Below are 17,219 nucleotides of genomic sequence, written 5' to 3' on the forward strand. Positions count from 1 at the left end.
TCTATCTATCTATCTATCTATCTATCTATCTATCTATCTATCTATCTATCTATCTATCTATCTATCTATCTATCTGTCTGTCTGTCTGTCTGTCTGTCTGTCTGTCTGTCTGTCTGTCTGTCTGTCTGTCTGTCTGTCTGTCTGTCTGTCTGTCTATCTATCTATCTATCTATCTATCTATCTATCTATCTATCTATCTATCTATCTATCTATCTATCTATCTATCTATCTATCTATCTATCTATCTATCTATCTATCTATCTATCTATCTATCTATCTATCTATCTATCTAGCCGCCCATGTCTTCGTGATGTCATCGTCATTTCGTTAACATGGTATGTACGAAAATTAGCATAGTATTACAAGAGTGCATAACAAACATAAATGATTGGTCATGAAATGAATATCCTGACACTTCTGTCATGTAGGTCAGGAAACAGCCGCCTACGTCTTGGTGCTTTCATGGTCGTTTCGTTATCTTTGTATATACCCCAATTGGCATAGTATAACAAGAGTGCACGAGGAACGTAAATGATAGGTTATGACATGACAAGCATATCATGACATGCGTGCCATGTAGGTCATGAAACAGCTGCCCACGTCTTGGTATGTACCAAAATTGGCATAGTATGACAAGAGTGTATGGCGAACATAAACGATCGGTCATGACGTGAATATTCTGACACGTGCGTCGTGTAGGTCATATAACAGCCGTCTACGTCTTGATTCTATGATGATCGTTTCTTTAACTTAGTATGTACCTAAATTGGCATAGTATGTCAAGAGTGTTTGATGTATATAAATGATAGCTCATGACATCAATGTCACGACGTGCGTGTCATCTAGGTCATGAAACAGCCGCCTAGGCCTTAGTGCTCTCATGGTCGTTTCCTTAACTTGGTATGCTCCCCTCCTGGCAGACTGCTTTGCATAACATCGATTCTGAGAGGGTGTGGGATCTGCTGGGTTTTTTATGTCGTCTGCTATATGAAGGCCTCTCCCGGCGATCTGCACTCATGTCTTGCGCGAGCACATTTTTTTTATTCTGCTCTAGATGTCATATCTCACGATCTGCGTGCCTTACGAGTAATTGACCAGACATACGTACCCTTTCAGAGCCTCTAAAGGCACCACGGCAACCAGGAGATAAGCTCTTCCAGCTCTCTTGAAAAATCCATATGCCTCATAAGTCCCACATCCAATAATCGGCTTTGCAACATATAGGATCCCACACAAAAGCCCGTTTTTCTGATATTCAAATGATTTTAATGAATATTGGAGTTATGCGGAATACGGGGTTATTTCAGTCCGGAAGTAACCAAGGATTTTATAAAGAAACGGTAAAGCATGCAAGTGTCTAACTCGAAATATCATGTAGAACTAACTGAACTGCTAAAGCTGGTAAACAATGAAGTAAGCAATATTCGACATTAAAATGTCGGAAAAATTGAAAAAGTCGTAAAATATGGCCGCAGTATGAAATCAGGGCGAAGAACACTTAGAATAGGATAAGGCAACGTGTATGCAAAGATAAGGAGGTTAATGTCATTAGTAATTTTGATGATATAGTAAAGTAGCAGAATAATACTGTAATGACCTGTAGAGTACCCATAGCAGCCATGCAACCTTCACTGGAAGCACTGACGAAAAGGACACAGAGGCTCCTACAACTAGCGATGAAGTTAGAAGGGACTTGCAAGACATGTCCTGGAGAAAGGCGGCAGGCGAAGATGGAATAACAGTCGATTTAATCAAAGATGGAGGAGATATGCTTGAAAAGCTACCGGCCCTTTATGCACAATGCTTCACGACTTAAAGTCTACCAAAGACCTGGTAGAGTGCCAACGCTACACTAACCCATAAGAAGGGAGACGTTAAATAATTGACGAATTATAGCCCGATTAGCTTTGTATGAAGTACTCACTCACTAAGATGATTTCCAATGGAATCAAGGCAACACTTCACTTTAATCAACCAACAGAACAGGCTGGCATCAGGAAGGGATATTCTACAATGGACTACATACATCTCATAATTCGGGTAAATAAGCAATTTGCGGATTACGATCAACCTCTCTATATGACTTTCATAGATTACGAAAAAAAAAACATTTGATTCAGTACAGATACCAGCAGTCATGCAGGCGTACTTAATTAAGGAGTACAGGAGGCATATATGATTATCCTGGGAAATATCTACAAAGAATCCACAGCTACCTTGGTTTTCCATGAGAAAATGAGGAAATTGCCTATAAAGAGAGGGGTAAGGCAAAAACACAATTTCTCCAAGGTATTCAATGCATGCTTAGAGGAGGCATTCAAGCTATTAAACGGGGAAGTTTCGGAGTGAGAATCAATGGCAGATGTGTCAACAACCTAAGGTTTGCAAATTACATATTATCATTTTCAGCAACACTGGGAATGAATAGGAACAATGGTTGAGGACCGTAATCGAGAAAGTGTGAGAGTAGGGTTGAAGATTATTATAGAGAAGAAAAAGTATTCTTCAAAGCCTAGGAAATTGGTTAAATTATCAAAGTAGACCTTGCCGTCAGCCATTCTAGTTGATGGTGCGTGCTGGCCGCCTCAAGATTTTTGCATCATGGTCCCCGCTTGTGGTCAAAAACCCGACGGCATAACAGGTTGGTGTTTTTCGTGATATACACAAGAGGCCCATTGTAATTTTGGCAACAAACAATCTGAGGACGCCTAAGCACGTCTTAAGAGTTGTGAAAGCGAAATCATTATTGTCTACTTGAACGCCGCTGAGCGTTCCTTCGAGTTATGATCTCGCGGGCAAGCGAGCACGTTCAGACGCTTGGCCAACACCTACTAGCTGACCCGCCATGGTTGCTCAGTGGCTATTGTGTTGGGTTGCTGAGCACGAGGTCGCGGGATCGAATCGCGACCACCGCGGTCGAATTTCGGTGGGGGCGAAGAGCGAAAAAACCCGTGCACTTAGATTTAGGTACACGTGAAAGAGCCCCAGGTGGTCGAAATTTCCGGAGTCCTCCACTATGGCGTGCCTTATGATCAGAAAGTGATTTTCGCGCGTAAAACCCCGTAATTTAAATTAATTTTTTACTAGATAGCACAAGACCGGTGCACCTGGACCCAGACTTCATGCTACCTTGCCCGACTTCCGGCGAACACAGTCGGCGATCATCAAAAATCTGATCTGCCGGTGGAGCGCGTGGGCTTTTCTACACGAGTCATCGAAGTTTCCAGAGTAATCGCTGGTGCCCGCGCGTCTTCGACAAAGTACTACGCAATTCGCGTCTCGTATATAATCAGATTACTCAAGCTTCGGTGGTGACAACGCGCAAACCATCGATAACGTTCCAGTATGTTCTAATCATGCAGGCGTGTGTTGCGCTGAGCAATAACTTTTAGCTGTTAGTGGGTGAAATGCAGTCCATGCAGTCCCCGAGAAAGGGATAAATAAGTACACATGTCCATATTTTTGGCAACACAACTGCACTTTGCCCTTTTTGATGTGTTGGGTAGCCGGCCAGACATTTTCCTAGCTAAAATTTGCACATTAGGCTTTCCTTTTCTCCTCTCTCTCTCTCTCTCTCTCTCCAATATTCATATGAACAATGCACTTATTGTAACTTGCATTACGTCCATGATCAGCCGTAACGAACGAAACAGAATACGCATGAGCTAAACGTTCGAGCTTTGATGCCTACAACGACGCGTCGTGAGCTTCTAGCTGCCATTGGGAAAGCTGCTATATTGGACAGTGCAAGATTAGTGAAGTGTTCTCACCTTTGTTGATTTTCCCAGCTCCTCTCGGGTTATTCGTCCCTCTGTGTAATTTTCTTCTAGCGTTTCCACTGCAGCGCTGAAATAAGCGTTATGCCAGACATTCGAAGGCGATACTTTCATCAGCAGTTTCTAGTATTTGACAGTAACTTCCCTAAACGCCTGCAAATTTACATATTTAGAATTGCATTTAGAGAAGTATCTTGAGTTTATGAAGCTCCTATGTGAGCTCCACGAACTAAGTATATAAACAGTGTCGAGTTGCTTGAAAAGGTGAGTTAAAATATCGATCCTTAGTAAAAACAGGGCTCGGCATTTCCATAACCCAGAAGTAAGGCAATAAATGTGGTGTATTACTTGATGCTTTAGGTCACACACGCTCAGCTTATGCTATGACACATCTACTTCATGTATTTACTAAGTGCGTCAGGCCAACCACTTATGCTAGTACAGTGAAAGCACGTTAATTCGAACTTCAATAATTCGAATTTATGTATAATTCGAACTGTACGATTTGGTCCGGCCAAGCTCCACAGAAGTCTATGTATAAAAACGTCCGTTAATTCGAACGCGCGAAGGTTCCCTCACGGATATTTCGAACTACGCTCGCCTTGCACACGGCCAGAGAAACGCGCCTACTGCCTACACACAAGGCTGTATTGTCTCCGAAACGGAGAGAACGGTGAGAGAAGGCAAAATCGGAAAAAAATCTAACCGACGCGGGGTCAGCCAGAAGGCAGCGGCGGCTGCCGCCTCTCCGTTCTACGTAACCTCCGAGACTTCTTGCCCGTTGCGGATCTCGGAGGCTTTCCAAATCTTGTACAGCTGCTAATGTTGTGCGGAGATGACACGACAAGCTCCAAAGCACAGCGAATCAAGTACGTCGCAGTTGCGCTTGCAATCAAGAACCAACGAATCAGGGCCTTCGCCACCTTCACATGTTCGGCGTCTTTGTCTCAGCAGTCTTCATCGGTTGTGCACCTCTGTTTTCAGCTTAGGAGGTATCGGCCGTCGCGATTCATTATGATGGTGTTAAGCCTCGGCTAACGTTCGTTTCGGTGGACATCGGTGGTGTGGCACAGTCGGACCCAGAGCTTCGACTTGAAGATGGCGTGTGCCCGCGGCACAAGCCATCACTTTCTGACACGCCAAATTTCTGACATGCCCTACTGCTTCCAAATCGCAGTGTACTGTTGCCCTCCTTCACTTTCGTTAGTTCGAACTTTCGTTAATTCGAACTGAAGCGGCTTGCCCTTGCGGTTCCAATTAACGAGCTTTTACTGTATTTACGGCGAAGCCGACAAAAATTCGTGGGGAATGGCGTGTACATAGAGGATAACCAGTTTGCGAAATACCAGCAAACGTGCAAGCTCCAAGAAACAAATGCAACGTACTGGTACTACCTTGAAGAAGCACTTCTAATTAAGCCAAACAGGCTAAACTTTCATCCCAAAAAGCATTTAACACGACCCCCATTTCACCAAAGCACAAACTTGGCCTATTGTATCTCAGGGCAGTGACTAACGTAGCTGAAAACGGCCGTGCGAGATTTTCGAACAATTCATTACAATATTGCTACGGGGTATGTTCCCACTGACGAAGAGCTGAGCAGGAAGAAGACGAAGACGACGATTGGAAGCTAGCGCGGGCTGTTGCCTCTTGGCCAAGTGCGGCGTATTACGTTGTAAATATACTTGTATATAGCTTTTCATTTGCGTCTTCTTACGTAACATATCTGGTGGAGGTGGACGTTCCCTGTACCTCGTCACGGAGCTTCGCAGTGGACGGTACGTCGAGCCTAGCTTCATGGCTCCCGGCGATGACAATTCGACTCAGCCGCCTCCGACCCCTCCTGCCACTTCGACGACCTACATCTCTCTCCCTGCTCCTCGTGATCCTGGCGTATTCTCGGGCAAAGATGGGGACGACGTCGAAGACTGGATCAGCCTGTACGAACACGTCAGCCGCAATAACCGGTGGGACCCTACTATCATGCTCGCCAACGTCGTCTTTTACCTCGGTGGCACACCTCGAGTTTGGTTTCGGACGCACGAAGAGGAGCTCACCAGTTGGGATTCGTTCAAGCAAAAGCTCCGAGACTTGTTCGGCAACCCCTACGGTCACAAACTTGCCGCGCAGAAGGCGCTTTCCGGCCGTGTGCAGACGTCAACAGAGCCCTATGTCACGTACATTCAGGACGTCCTGGCTCTGTGCCGCAAAGTTGATGCACACATGCCTGAGTCAGACAAGGTATCCCACATCCTCAAAGGCATTGCCGATGACGCCTTCAACTTGCTCGTATTCAACAACGTCGCGACGGTGGATGCTGTTATCAAAGAGTGCCGCCGCCTGGAACTCGCTAAAAGCAGACGTATCGATCAGCAGTTTGCCCGTCTGCCCAACACCCCAGCGACTTCTTCCTGTGCCGACGCTCCTCGTCCCAACAACACCGGCGATATTACCAAGATCGTTCGGCGTGAGATTGAGGCCGCCTATCCGGCTGCCTTCGACTCCAGCCCCACCAACGCACCGGCAGTCACGGTTTCCCTGATCCAGGCAGTTGTCCGCCAGGAGTTCGAAAACATGGGCCTTCACACCATCTGCTCGGCCCATCACCCTGATACCCATCCGGCTTCTTCGATTCCGCCCCGTCCCGCATCGTCTTACCCACCACGTTTCCGCAACCCAGCTGAATGGCGCACTGCTGACGACAAGCCCATTTGTTTTCACTGCCGTCGCATCGGGCACATTTCTCGGCACTGTCGAAGTCGCTGGACTTCCCCGACCCGGTCTGCTTATACTGCCTATTCTCGCCCCTCGGGTGGCCCTTCTCGTCCTTATGCCGCACGCTCCGATAATGCCGCCACTGACTCTCCTGCGCCGAACCGCCCCTATTCTCGTTCACCTTCGCCCCAAGGACGACAATCTCGCTCTCCCCAGCCCCGTCGCTCCTTTTCGCCGACTCCCTTCGGACGCCGCTCCCAGCCGGAAAGCTGAATGATGCAGCGCCTCGAGGTGACGCTGCATTGCTCCCTACGCCGCCAAATCCTCCACTGACGTTGCCCACTCATCTGAACCTTCTTGAGGTGCAAGTCGACGGTGTTCCTGTATCTGCTCTTATAGACACTGGGGCGCATTTGTCGGTAATGAGCGCGGACTTTCGTACCCGCCTGAAAAAAATAATCACGCCCGCCGTGACGCTTGTTGTCCGTGTCGCCGATGGCGGAACAGCCCCCGTAATTGGTATGTGTGCCGCCCGCGTCTCCTTCGCCGATCGCTCAACAGTCGTGCTATTCACAGTCATCGCCCACTGTCCCCACGACATCATCCTCGGCTTAGACTTCCTCTCCGCACATTCTGCTCTCATTGATTGTTCCGCCAGTACTCTCCGCCTTGACCTGCCTGTTCTGGATCCCGCTGAACCACACCCCAGTCGCCTCAGTTCCGTCGACTTTGTTCGCTTGCCACCTACGGCACTGACTTACGTTGACCTAGTGTCATCCCCACCAGTGCCCGACGGTCACTATATCGCGGCTCCTATACAAGACGTCCTCCTTACACACGGGATCACGGTACCTCATACCGTTTTATCTATTACGGCTAATTGCGTCTGCCTGCCAGTGGTCAATTTTGGCTTGACGACACAAGTGCTGCCACGCGGGATGTCTCTGGCCCAGCTTTGCTCATTCGAAGATCACTCAATAGCATCTATTGAGGTAGACAGCAATTCAGCCGATCCTCCTTTACCATCTCAGTCGACAACTTGCACCATCGCCGACTTACAGAAAATGATTGCGCCCGACATGCCGTCCGAGCACGCTCGTGAGCTCTACCGCGTTCTGCTTTCCTACAACGATATTTTTGACTTTAACGATCGTCCTTTGGGCCAAACTACAACTGTTAAACATCGCATTAATACCGGCGATGCCCCTCCTATTCATCGCCGCCCGTATCGAGTGTCACCGGTTGAGCGTCAAGTTATTCACGCTGAAGTTCGCAAAATGCTTGCCAAGAACATTATTGAACCGTCATGTAGTCCATGGGCGTCACCGGTTGTACTGGTAAAAAAGAAGGATGGTTCATGGCGCTTTTGCGTGGATTATCGGCACCTTAACAGGGTTACCAAAAAGGACGTGTATCCCCTACCTCGGATCGATGACGCCCTTGACTGCCTCCATGGTGCTCGCTACTTCTCTTCTATTGACCTCCGGTCCGGCTACTGGCAGATTGCTGTGGACGATCTCGACCGCGAGAAGACTGCTTTTGTAACTCCGGACGGTCTTTATCAATTCAAAGTAATGCCGTTTGGTCTATGTAACGCTCCTGCCACTTTTGAACGCATGATGGACTCCCTTCTTCACGGTTTCAAATGGTCCACGTGCCTGTGCTACTTGGACGACGTCATAGTATTCTCCCCAACGTTCGCTACGCACCTCGAGCGCCTCTCGGCAGTCCTGGACGTTTTTCGTCGCGCCGGTCTGCAACTGAACGCATCGAAGTGCCAATTCGGCCGTCGCCAGATTACCGTCCTTGGGCATCTCGTTGACGCGAACTGAGTGCAACCGGACCCAGGCAAGATCCATGCTGTTACGCACTTTCCTGTTCCGAAGTGTGTCAAGGATGTGCGCAGCTTCATCGGCCTTTGTTCCTACTTCCGCCGTTTCGTGAAAAATTTCGCGGCCATAGCACGACCACTAACCGAGCTTTTGAAAAAAGACGCCCCTTTCCAGTGGGGCGTTAACGAGGCCTCTGCATTCTCGCATCTAATCGACGTTCTCACAACGCCTCCCGTTCTGGCCCATTTCGATCCGTCTGCGCCTACCGAAGTTCGTACTGATGCCAGCGGTCACGGAATTGGCGCAGTACTGGCACAACGCCAGCGCGGCAACGACCGTGTTATCGCTTACGCCAGCAGGCTCCTCTCACCCGCGGAGCGCAACTATTCCATCACTGAGCGTGAGTGTCTGGCCCTAGTTTGGGCGGTTGCGAAGTTCCGCCCATACTTATATGGCCGACCCTTTTCCGTTATCACAGACCATCACGCGCTTTGTTGGTTATGCTCATTGAAAGACCCTTCAGGAAGACTTGGTCGCTGGGCCCTACGCCTCCAAGAATATTCGTTCTCTGTCACCTACAAATCTGGCCGACTACACAAGGACGCTGACTGCCAGTCTCGCTACCCGGTAGACGAGCCTGACGATGCCGACAGTAGTACTGCCGACGGCATTTTCTCTGTGTCTGCCTTCGTTAACATCGCCGATGAGCAGTACCGAGACCTATCGCTGCGAGTACTCATCGAGCGTCTGCGCTCTACACCTACCGACGCATCCGTTCGCCGATATGTCCTCCAGGGCGGCATTCTGTACCGAAGGAACTTCCTCCCTGACGGATCTGATCTTCTTCTTGTCGTGCCAAAACATCTATGACAGACTGTGCTCTTTGAGATGCATGACGCACCTACTGCAGGACATCTTGGCGTAACCCGCACGTACGACCGCGTCCGCCGCCGCTTCAATTGGCCTGGTCTCGCTCGCTCTGTCCGACACTATGTTGCTGCCTGTGATACCTGCCAGCGTCGGAAAACACCTCAGGTGTTACCTGCCGGTCATCTCCAGCCGATCACCGTCCCTCTGGAACCGTTCTTTCGTGTTGGATTAGACCTCCTCGGTCCCTTTCCCACGTCATCCTCTGGGAACAAATGGGTAGCCGTCGCAACTGACTACGCCACCCGATACGCTATCACGCGGGCTCTCCCTACCAGTTGCGCCACTGACGTCGCGGACTTTCTCTTGCGGGACATTATCTTACTTCATGGCGCCCCGCGACAGCTGCTCACTGACCGTGGTCGTAACTTCCTCTCGAAAGTTATCGCCGACATTGTACGTTCCTGCTCCACTCAACACAAGCTGACTACCTCATACCATCCTCCAAACAATGGCCTGACAGAGCGGTTAAACCGTACTCTTACCGATATGCTGTCAAAGTACGTTTCCAAGGACCACCGCGACTGGGACATTGCCCTTCCTTACGTCACATTCGCTTATAATTCTTCCCGGCACGACACCGCCGGATTTTCTCCCTTTTATCTGCTATACGGTCGCGAACCGACCTTGCCCCTTGACACGGCACTTCCTCCTACTTCGATCTCAACAAGCGAGTATGCGCGCGACGCCATCGCTCTCGCCGACCGTGCACGCCAGCTTGCCCGTGCTCGACTGACGGACTCGCAAACCACTCAGCAGCGTCAGTACAACGCCCGCCACCGTGACGTACAGTTTCCGCCTGGTGCGCTCGTGCTCTTGTGGTCGCCCTCTCGTCACGTCGGACTTTCACAAAAGCTCCTTTCGCGATACATAGGACTCTACCGCGTGCTGCGCCAGGTGACGCCTGTGACTTATGAAATTGCTCCTGTGAGCTCAACCTCGTCATCTACTCTGGCGTCTAGTGATGTCGTACACGTCAGTAGGCTCAAGAGCTACTACACTGCTTCAGAGTCCAGCCTTTAGTCGCTCCGGGACGGCGCTTTTGCCGCCGGGGGTAGTGCTACGGGGTATGTTCCCACTGACGAAGAGCTGAGCAGGAAGAAGACGAAGACGACGATTGGAAGCTAGCGCGGGCTGTTGCCTCTTGGCCAAGTGCGGCGTATTACGTTGTAAATATACTTGTATATAGCTTTTCATTTGCGTCTTCTTACGTAACAATATTTTTCTAAATACTACAGTTCATACACACACATTACCATCGCACAGAAATTTGCCATAGCGATCCCCGAATTTTTCCTAAATAACATTTCATTTCCATTTGTAGTATGGGCAAAATATCGAGCACAACATTGCGGCAGAATTGTAAAACACTCAAATCGTTCGGAAGCGTATGCTTACGTAATCTATTACAAAGGCCGCAATTCGCCCACCCACTTTGAAATTTACCTGCACGTCACTCATTAACTGATCTTGTCATTCAACAAACTTAAGGCGCCTGGTAAATTGGGAAACGGAACTGAAAACGGCCGCGTGACATTTTCTAACACTTTTAAAGAAATGTTTGGCAAACGTTGCATTTAAACCACATGCACACAGAACTTCGCACACAAATTTGCTATATTAGTCAGCTCCATTATGCTAAGTTGGATCTTTCTGGCACTTGTAGCTATACCAGGGCAGCATGCACAATTTTGCGCGGCTTCGAAAACACACTCATACCAATCTGGAGCTCTTGTACACGTAATTCATTCCAAAGGCCACAATTAACCCACACACTTCGGGATTTGCTTAAGCTTTGCTCATAATGTTCCCCTTATGTTTGTTAGACATAAGCCAGCTTTCTTGTCTAGATAGCCTACTGTGAATTCCTTATAACAAATGAAAGTAAGGAAAAAAACGAGGGTTCTAACGAGGGTTTGCGAAAGTTCTAATTGAGCCCGTACGTGATAGTTTTGCCACGAATTAAACATAAGATGTAGCTGAACAATATTGAGATTAATTTGGTGTCTGTACGGTTGTTTTACTTTTCCGGAAAATATGCAGGATAACGGCAGCAGAACACTTTTACACATTTGATTAGCAATTCCAAAGCAATACTTTACCTACGCACATTTATTTCCACAAAGAGATCTGCCACAAAATTACCGCCATTTTCGTTAAATTTGATATTAGTTACATATATAGTGATGTCTGGGCTGAGTGCTAAATCTTGCGCCGCTTGTAAACGCCTAAACATACGCCTAAAAGCGTCTACATGCGTAATATATCGCGCAGGCTATAATGATCCCCATAACTTCGAATTTCGTCCACTCACAACCCACAACGTTCCCCTTATTTTCGCAAAATATTAACTCTGTCTAAAGTGTCGTTCCCTGAGAACAGTCAGAAACATAGGGTAAATTGGCAGATAATGCTTTTGACCACATTAAAGAATGTTTTACGAAGGCACATGCATTTACAGAAAATGTTTTCCTTATTGTTTCCTCCATGTTGGCTAAATTTGATCTCTGTGGCTCGGGATCCATGCCAGGGAAGCGGTATGAATATCGCGGCGCTCGTAGAATACTGTCATAGGCTCCCGAGCACTTGCATACGAAATTTATTTCAACGGCCGAATTTAGTTTGCACATTTCGAACTTTGCCTACACATTGCTCATAACGTGTCCCTATTGTTCGCCAAATATAAATATGGTGCGTTGTTTTTTGTTCGCCGTAGACACCGGAGGAACCAACTAGGAACCTCTTATGACACATGATAACTGGAAAAGAACGAGGGCTGAGTACCAGTTTGTGACGCTTCTATTTAAGCCAGGACGTGATCGTACCTAATTTGCTTTCGGCAAATTCGAAGTTGGCGTCCCGGACAGCCGTTCTAGAACTATGAGAAATATCGTGGGAAAAGATTGCGTTAGAAACTCGACTGGCGTTGAATAAACATACGTGAGCGTCGTGCCGCTTGCTCATCCCCATTCAGCGCGATTTCATTATCGATATAATCAAACTTGATCTGACTTTCATCAACCCTTATCGGTCGTTATGAACCTTATAACAATTTATCCGGGCCTTATCAATTCTTATCGGTCTGTATCAATCTTATAGGACATGATCTGACTCTTACAAACTATAAGCGGCCCTTATCAACCTTATCCGACTCGATCCGTCCCTTATCCTTCCTTGTCAACGTTATCAGAATTGCTCCAATTATTGTAAGCCCTTATTGCTATTTAGAAGCTTATCTCTATATGTCGAACGATTATCAAGCGTGAGGAGACCCATAAAACCCCTAATCCCTACTTATGATCCTTACCAACTCAGTGACTGCTTATCTGTCAGTGTTGCGCGAAGTGAAGCGCGCGAGCGCTCAGAGATCTATGGCATTTCGGAAGGTGTGAGAATGCCCCAACGGAAGGCGCATACTGCTACCTCTGAAACGCATCGGGTATGTGGTGCGTTTGGCATTAATATTTCGTAAAGTCGGAATTTTCCTGATAACTACAATGCTCCTCTTCGCCTCACACGTGGTCCTAGATCTCAGATGGCTTTTATTCATCATCATCATCATCACCATCACACCCATCATCATTATCATCATCAGCCTGGTTACGCCCTCTGCAGGCCAAAGGCCTCTCCCATACTTCTCCAACTACTCCGCTAATGTGCTAATTGTGGCCATGTTGTCCCTGCAAACTCCTTTATCTCACCCGCCCACTTATCTTTCTGCACCCCCCCCCCCCCTGCTACGCTTCCCTTCTCTTGGAATCCAGTCCGTAACCCTTAATGACCATCGGTTATCTTCCCTCCTCATTACATGCCCTGCCCATGCCCATTTGTTTTTCTTGATTTCAACTAAGATGTCATTATCCCGCGTTTGTGCCCTCACCCAATCTGCTCTTTTCTTATCCCTTAACGTTACACCCATCATGCTTCTTTCCGTAGCTCGTTGCGTCGTCCTCAATTTAAGAAGAACCCTTTTCGTAAACCTCCAGGTTTCTGCACCGTAGGTGAGTACTGGCAAAACACAACTGTTATGCACTTTTCTCTTGAGCGATAATGGCAACCTGCTGTTCATGATCTGAGAATGCCTGCCAAACGCACCCCAGCCCAATCTTATTCTTCTGATTATTTGTCTCATGATCCGGATCCCTGGTCACTACCTGCCCTAAGTAGATGTATTCCAGCACCACTTGCAGTGCCTCGCTGCCTATCGTAAACTGCTGCTCTCTTCCGAGACTGTGAAACATTAGTTTTCTGCAGATTAATTTTTAGACCCACCCTTCTGCTTTGCCTCTCCAGGTCAGTGAGCATGCATTGCAATTTGTTTCTTGAGTTACTCAGCAAGGCAATATCATAAGCGAATCGGAAGTTACTAACGTATTCTCCGTTAACTCTTATCCCCAATTCTTGCCAGTCCAGGTCTCTGAATACCTCCTGTAAACACGCTGTGCATAGCATTGGAGAGATCATATCTCCCTGCCTGACGCCTTTCTTTATAGGGCTTTTGCTGCTTTCTTTATGGAGGACTACGGTGGCTGTGGAGCCGCTATAGATATCTTTCAGTATGTTTACATACGGCTCGTTTACACCCTGATTCCGTAATGCCTGCACGACTGCTGAGGTTTCGACTGAACCAAACGCTTTCTCCTAATCAATGAAAGCTATATATAAGGGTCAAATATGAGCCATATATTCAAATCTTTCGAGAAAGCCCTCATAGAAACTGTTCTCCTTTGGCATTTGTTGCGTACCACCGGCACAACGTATTCGTATGGTTCAGATATATTCACCTTGTGCGAGGGTGGGTATTTAGCCCAGAGCGTAAGACACTGGGCTTCTGAACGTGGGGTCATAGTTTCGAATTTATTTTGTTTTATACATTTTTTGACGCTGATTCGCCTTGCGTGGCGGACAGACGGATGGGCGGGTTTCTTCGTTGGGTCGGCACAGAAATGCTTACGCAATTAAAGGTTGTCGCTACACTGGAACGCTTGAATGAGCATCTTTCTGCAAAGGCTGTAAATAACGTACGCTGGTTAAACACATATGGTTCCTCCCTCACAACGTGCCTCCTACTTTAACGGAACGCGACCACTCTACCTCACATATCACCGAGGAGACCACGGAAAAACGGCTGCATGCCTCGTATGGTGCACAATATTTCGGGGAAGATAAGTATTCATTAATTAATATGATAACACAAAATAAGCCAAAATATTTGAAACTTTCACTACACGTCATCTGCTGAGTGGCACCCTTTCTCGTCAAATATGATAGTTCTTGCGTCTTTGGTCGTTTCAGGGAAGTGCTGCAAATTTTCAAGCATTTCATATAGCGCTTCGAAAATGCGCCGAAAACAGTGGTGTACAAATTTTTTATTGAGCTATTAATTGTCACACACGCGTCAAAGCTTGCCTGCTTATTTGCCTTAACAGTCTTCACATTTTCCTGAAATATGAGCTTTGTGAGTTATATAATCTTTTTTTTGATAGGCGTAACAAATGGCATATGATCTTTCTGAACGCTTCTTGTCGCATTAACAGCGCTGTAAAAGCAATCCTGGGATGATAAAAAACAACAAAAACATGAAGCCTTGCAATCACAAAACCATGACATTTGTGGGATAGCAGTAAAGACCTAATTGTTTCTTGACTATGCATATATAATGAGGGACCGCAAAGTCATTAGCGGTACAATCGTTATTTCTTTTGTACGCATGCACGACATTCACCCCTTAATGCCATGAAGTAGGTGGCACCATTAGTTCATGTAGCAGAGTCGGTGTGATCCCACCTGACAATGCTGGTTGAAATTTGCGTTAGTGTCAATTCTAATAGGCATAAATGACTGGTCAGTAAATGACGTTGCACATGATTGTCTGAAGACAACATGCATCTCATGATCGCTGTTGATTCGGTATTAAAGTGTTGCACTAGAAGACAGCACTTGTGAATACACTTTTAGGTGGGCAGAACCGTTATGTGGTATGCTAAGCACTGTCTCGTTGGCAATAAAGTTCCATTGTGTGGTGATACTTCCCGCTTTACTTGAGTGTCAGGGATTCACTCGTGAGAAAAGCATTGCAAACGTTTATGTAAAACAAAAATGCAAAACGATAGTTTGTTGTGCTTGTCCTACCCTTGTCCTACACTTGTCCTAAACGCTTGCAGCCGTGTTTTACTCAAGTGTTTTATATCAACGCCTTGTTTGCTAAAAGTACCATCGTTCTTGCGATATCCTTTATATTTCCTTTTCTGGCACTACACTTGTTCCGCACGATTTTCTGCCTTTTCTAACTAATCTTTTTTTCTTCATGACGTGACTAGTCAGTCTCTGAAAAGGCCTGTATATTCAAATAGATAGGCAGAGGGACAGACAGACAGACAGACAGATAAATAAATAAATAAATAAATAAATAAATAAATAAATAAATAAATAAACGTAATTGCTTCATGATGATAAGTTTAGTGAGAGGAATACCGGCTAGTGAAAGGAAAATAGTTGGAATACGTGAACCTAACATATACATTTCTACTCATGAATCTTACCGCGAGGCAGAAGAAGAATCAACTGCTGAAGGTCTACTGCTTGCCACATCCACTTATATGAACAAAGTTTATTATTTCCTCGCCACTTGCTCGGAAACCCTGCCGAACCTTTTCACCAGGAGCTCCAACTGGATGCGGGACTGGATTGTGATGATGCAGAAACAAGGTTCTCACCCACTTTTGTCGCCTCGCTGTGAAGTGCCCTGCTCAAGCGCTTCACGAAAATTTTGCGGTGACTCGGGGTCGCTGATAAGATCTTCCAGCTTGTCGTACACTCTGATTCGCTTTCCATGTACCAAGACAAGCTTGTCCATCTCCTTCAGGTAATGCCCTTGGTTGCAGACCATTATGCGAGTCTGAAAAGAAGACGTGTCGCAACAAAAATTTGTTATAGCGAACACGCAAGGCATATAGCAAATGTGAAAATACAGGCATAGCATTGTTAGTGGCAGTCGCAATTCTTCATAAACAACTATTTCGAATTAGAAAAAAAAACTTGCACAGAGTGCCTTTTAAGCAGCGGATCTTCTGGTGATACTGCCTTATTTACCCTTTTTAATAAAATAACCAAATCGCTGTTACTACAGCGGTGCAACTACGATTACTACATTACTACAAATTACTACATTTGTCTCCAGTTCTCTGTGCTGTCTGTGGGCGGCTCGAAATCGCATAAACATTGTAACCTGCAGCGCCAACGCGATAATACTACAAGGAGAGGGTGGTGCATGGTACTAATTGGAATTGACCACAAAAAGAATCAAGTGTACAACAATTGAAAGCAACGATGCAAAGTACAACAAATATAAAGAAAAAAAATGGTGAGCGTCCAAAATATACTTGGAAAGTAATGCACGTCGCAACCCTTGTGAAATGCTGTCAGTAACAGTTTCAGGCAGATGGTTCTATATGGAACATACAAGTGAGAAGAACGAGTATCTAAATGGGATTCATGCGGCACTGCATTTCATGGACTTGCAGGGACGGTCTCCACGGCAAAACACTGCGGATGCAAAAAATATTTTCATCTCTATATCGCAAACTTTTCACAGTAAATATTCCACAGAACTATCAGTTATCCCTTCGTCTCTGTTCACTCAAAAGAGCCTAGCCTATTTTAGTTTTTATTGAAGTAACAATCTGGGAGAAATATTCATTTAAAACAAACCTGGAAGCTCTAATTTGTGCACGTTGAAGCGTTCCACATAAATTCGCATCCCAAAGGCACGCAAGCGTCCTACAGTATATAGGTCTGAGGCTAGACCTCCCCCCCCCCCCCATCTAAAGCATCTCTTTCTCAATCAATGCTGCTTTGCTAAAGTTGCGCTTATTGAAGGTGAGCAACCGATACTGGCTCTCGCTGAGACTTATTCACTGCGGGGCTCGACATCGTCATGGCCACGAGCTCACAGCCGTTCATTGTACAT

The 17,219-nt window shown here is 46.6% G+C and overlaps 1 protein-coding gene across 2 annotated transcripts in view; it reads right to left on the reverse strand.

Moving 5' to 3' along the window:
• The window catches only part of LOC135905005 (ATP-binding cassette sub-family C member 2-like), a 190,191-nt gene that overhangs the window by 69,504 nt on the left and 103,468 nt on the right, over positions 1-17,219 (reverse strand). For both annotated transcript variants that reach the window (XM_070541223.1, XM_065436005.2), the window contains 2 exons: positions 15,967-16,148; positions 3,771-3,846 (listed from right to left, as the gene is read on the reverse strand). In XM_070541223.1, coding sequence (XP_070397324.1) covers positions 3,771-3,846; positions 15,967-16,148 — 258 coding nt within the window. The remainder of the gene's footprint in view (positions 1-3,770; positions 3,847-15,966; positions 16,149-17,219) is intronic.

The sequence above is a fragment of the Dermacentor albipictus genome, chromosome 6 (genome assembly GCF_038994185.2).
Source record: "Dermacentor albipictus isolate Rhodes 1998 colony chromosome 6, USDA_Dalb.pri_finalv2, whole genome shotgun sequence".
NCBI lineage: Eukaryota > Metazoa > Arthropoda > Arachnida > Ixodida > Ixodidae > Dermacentor > Dermacentor albipictus.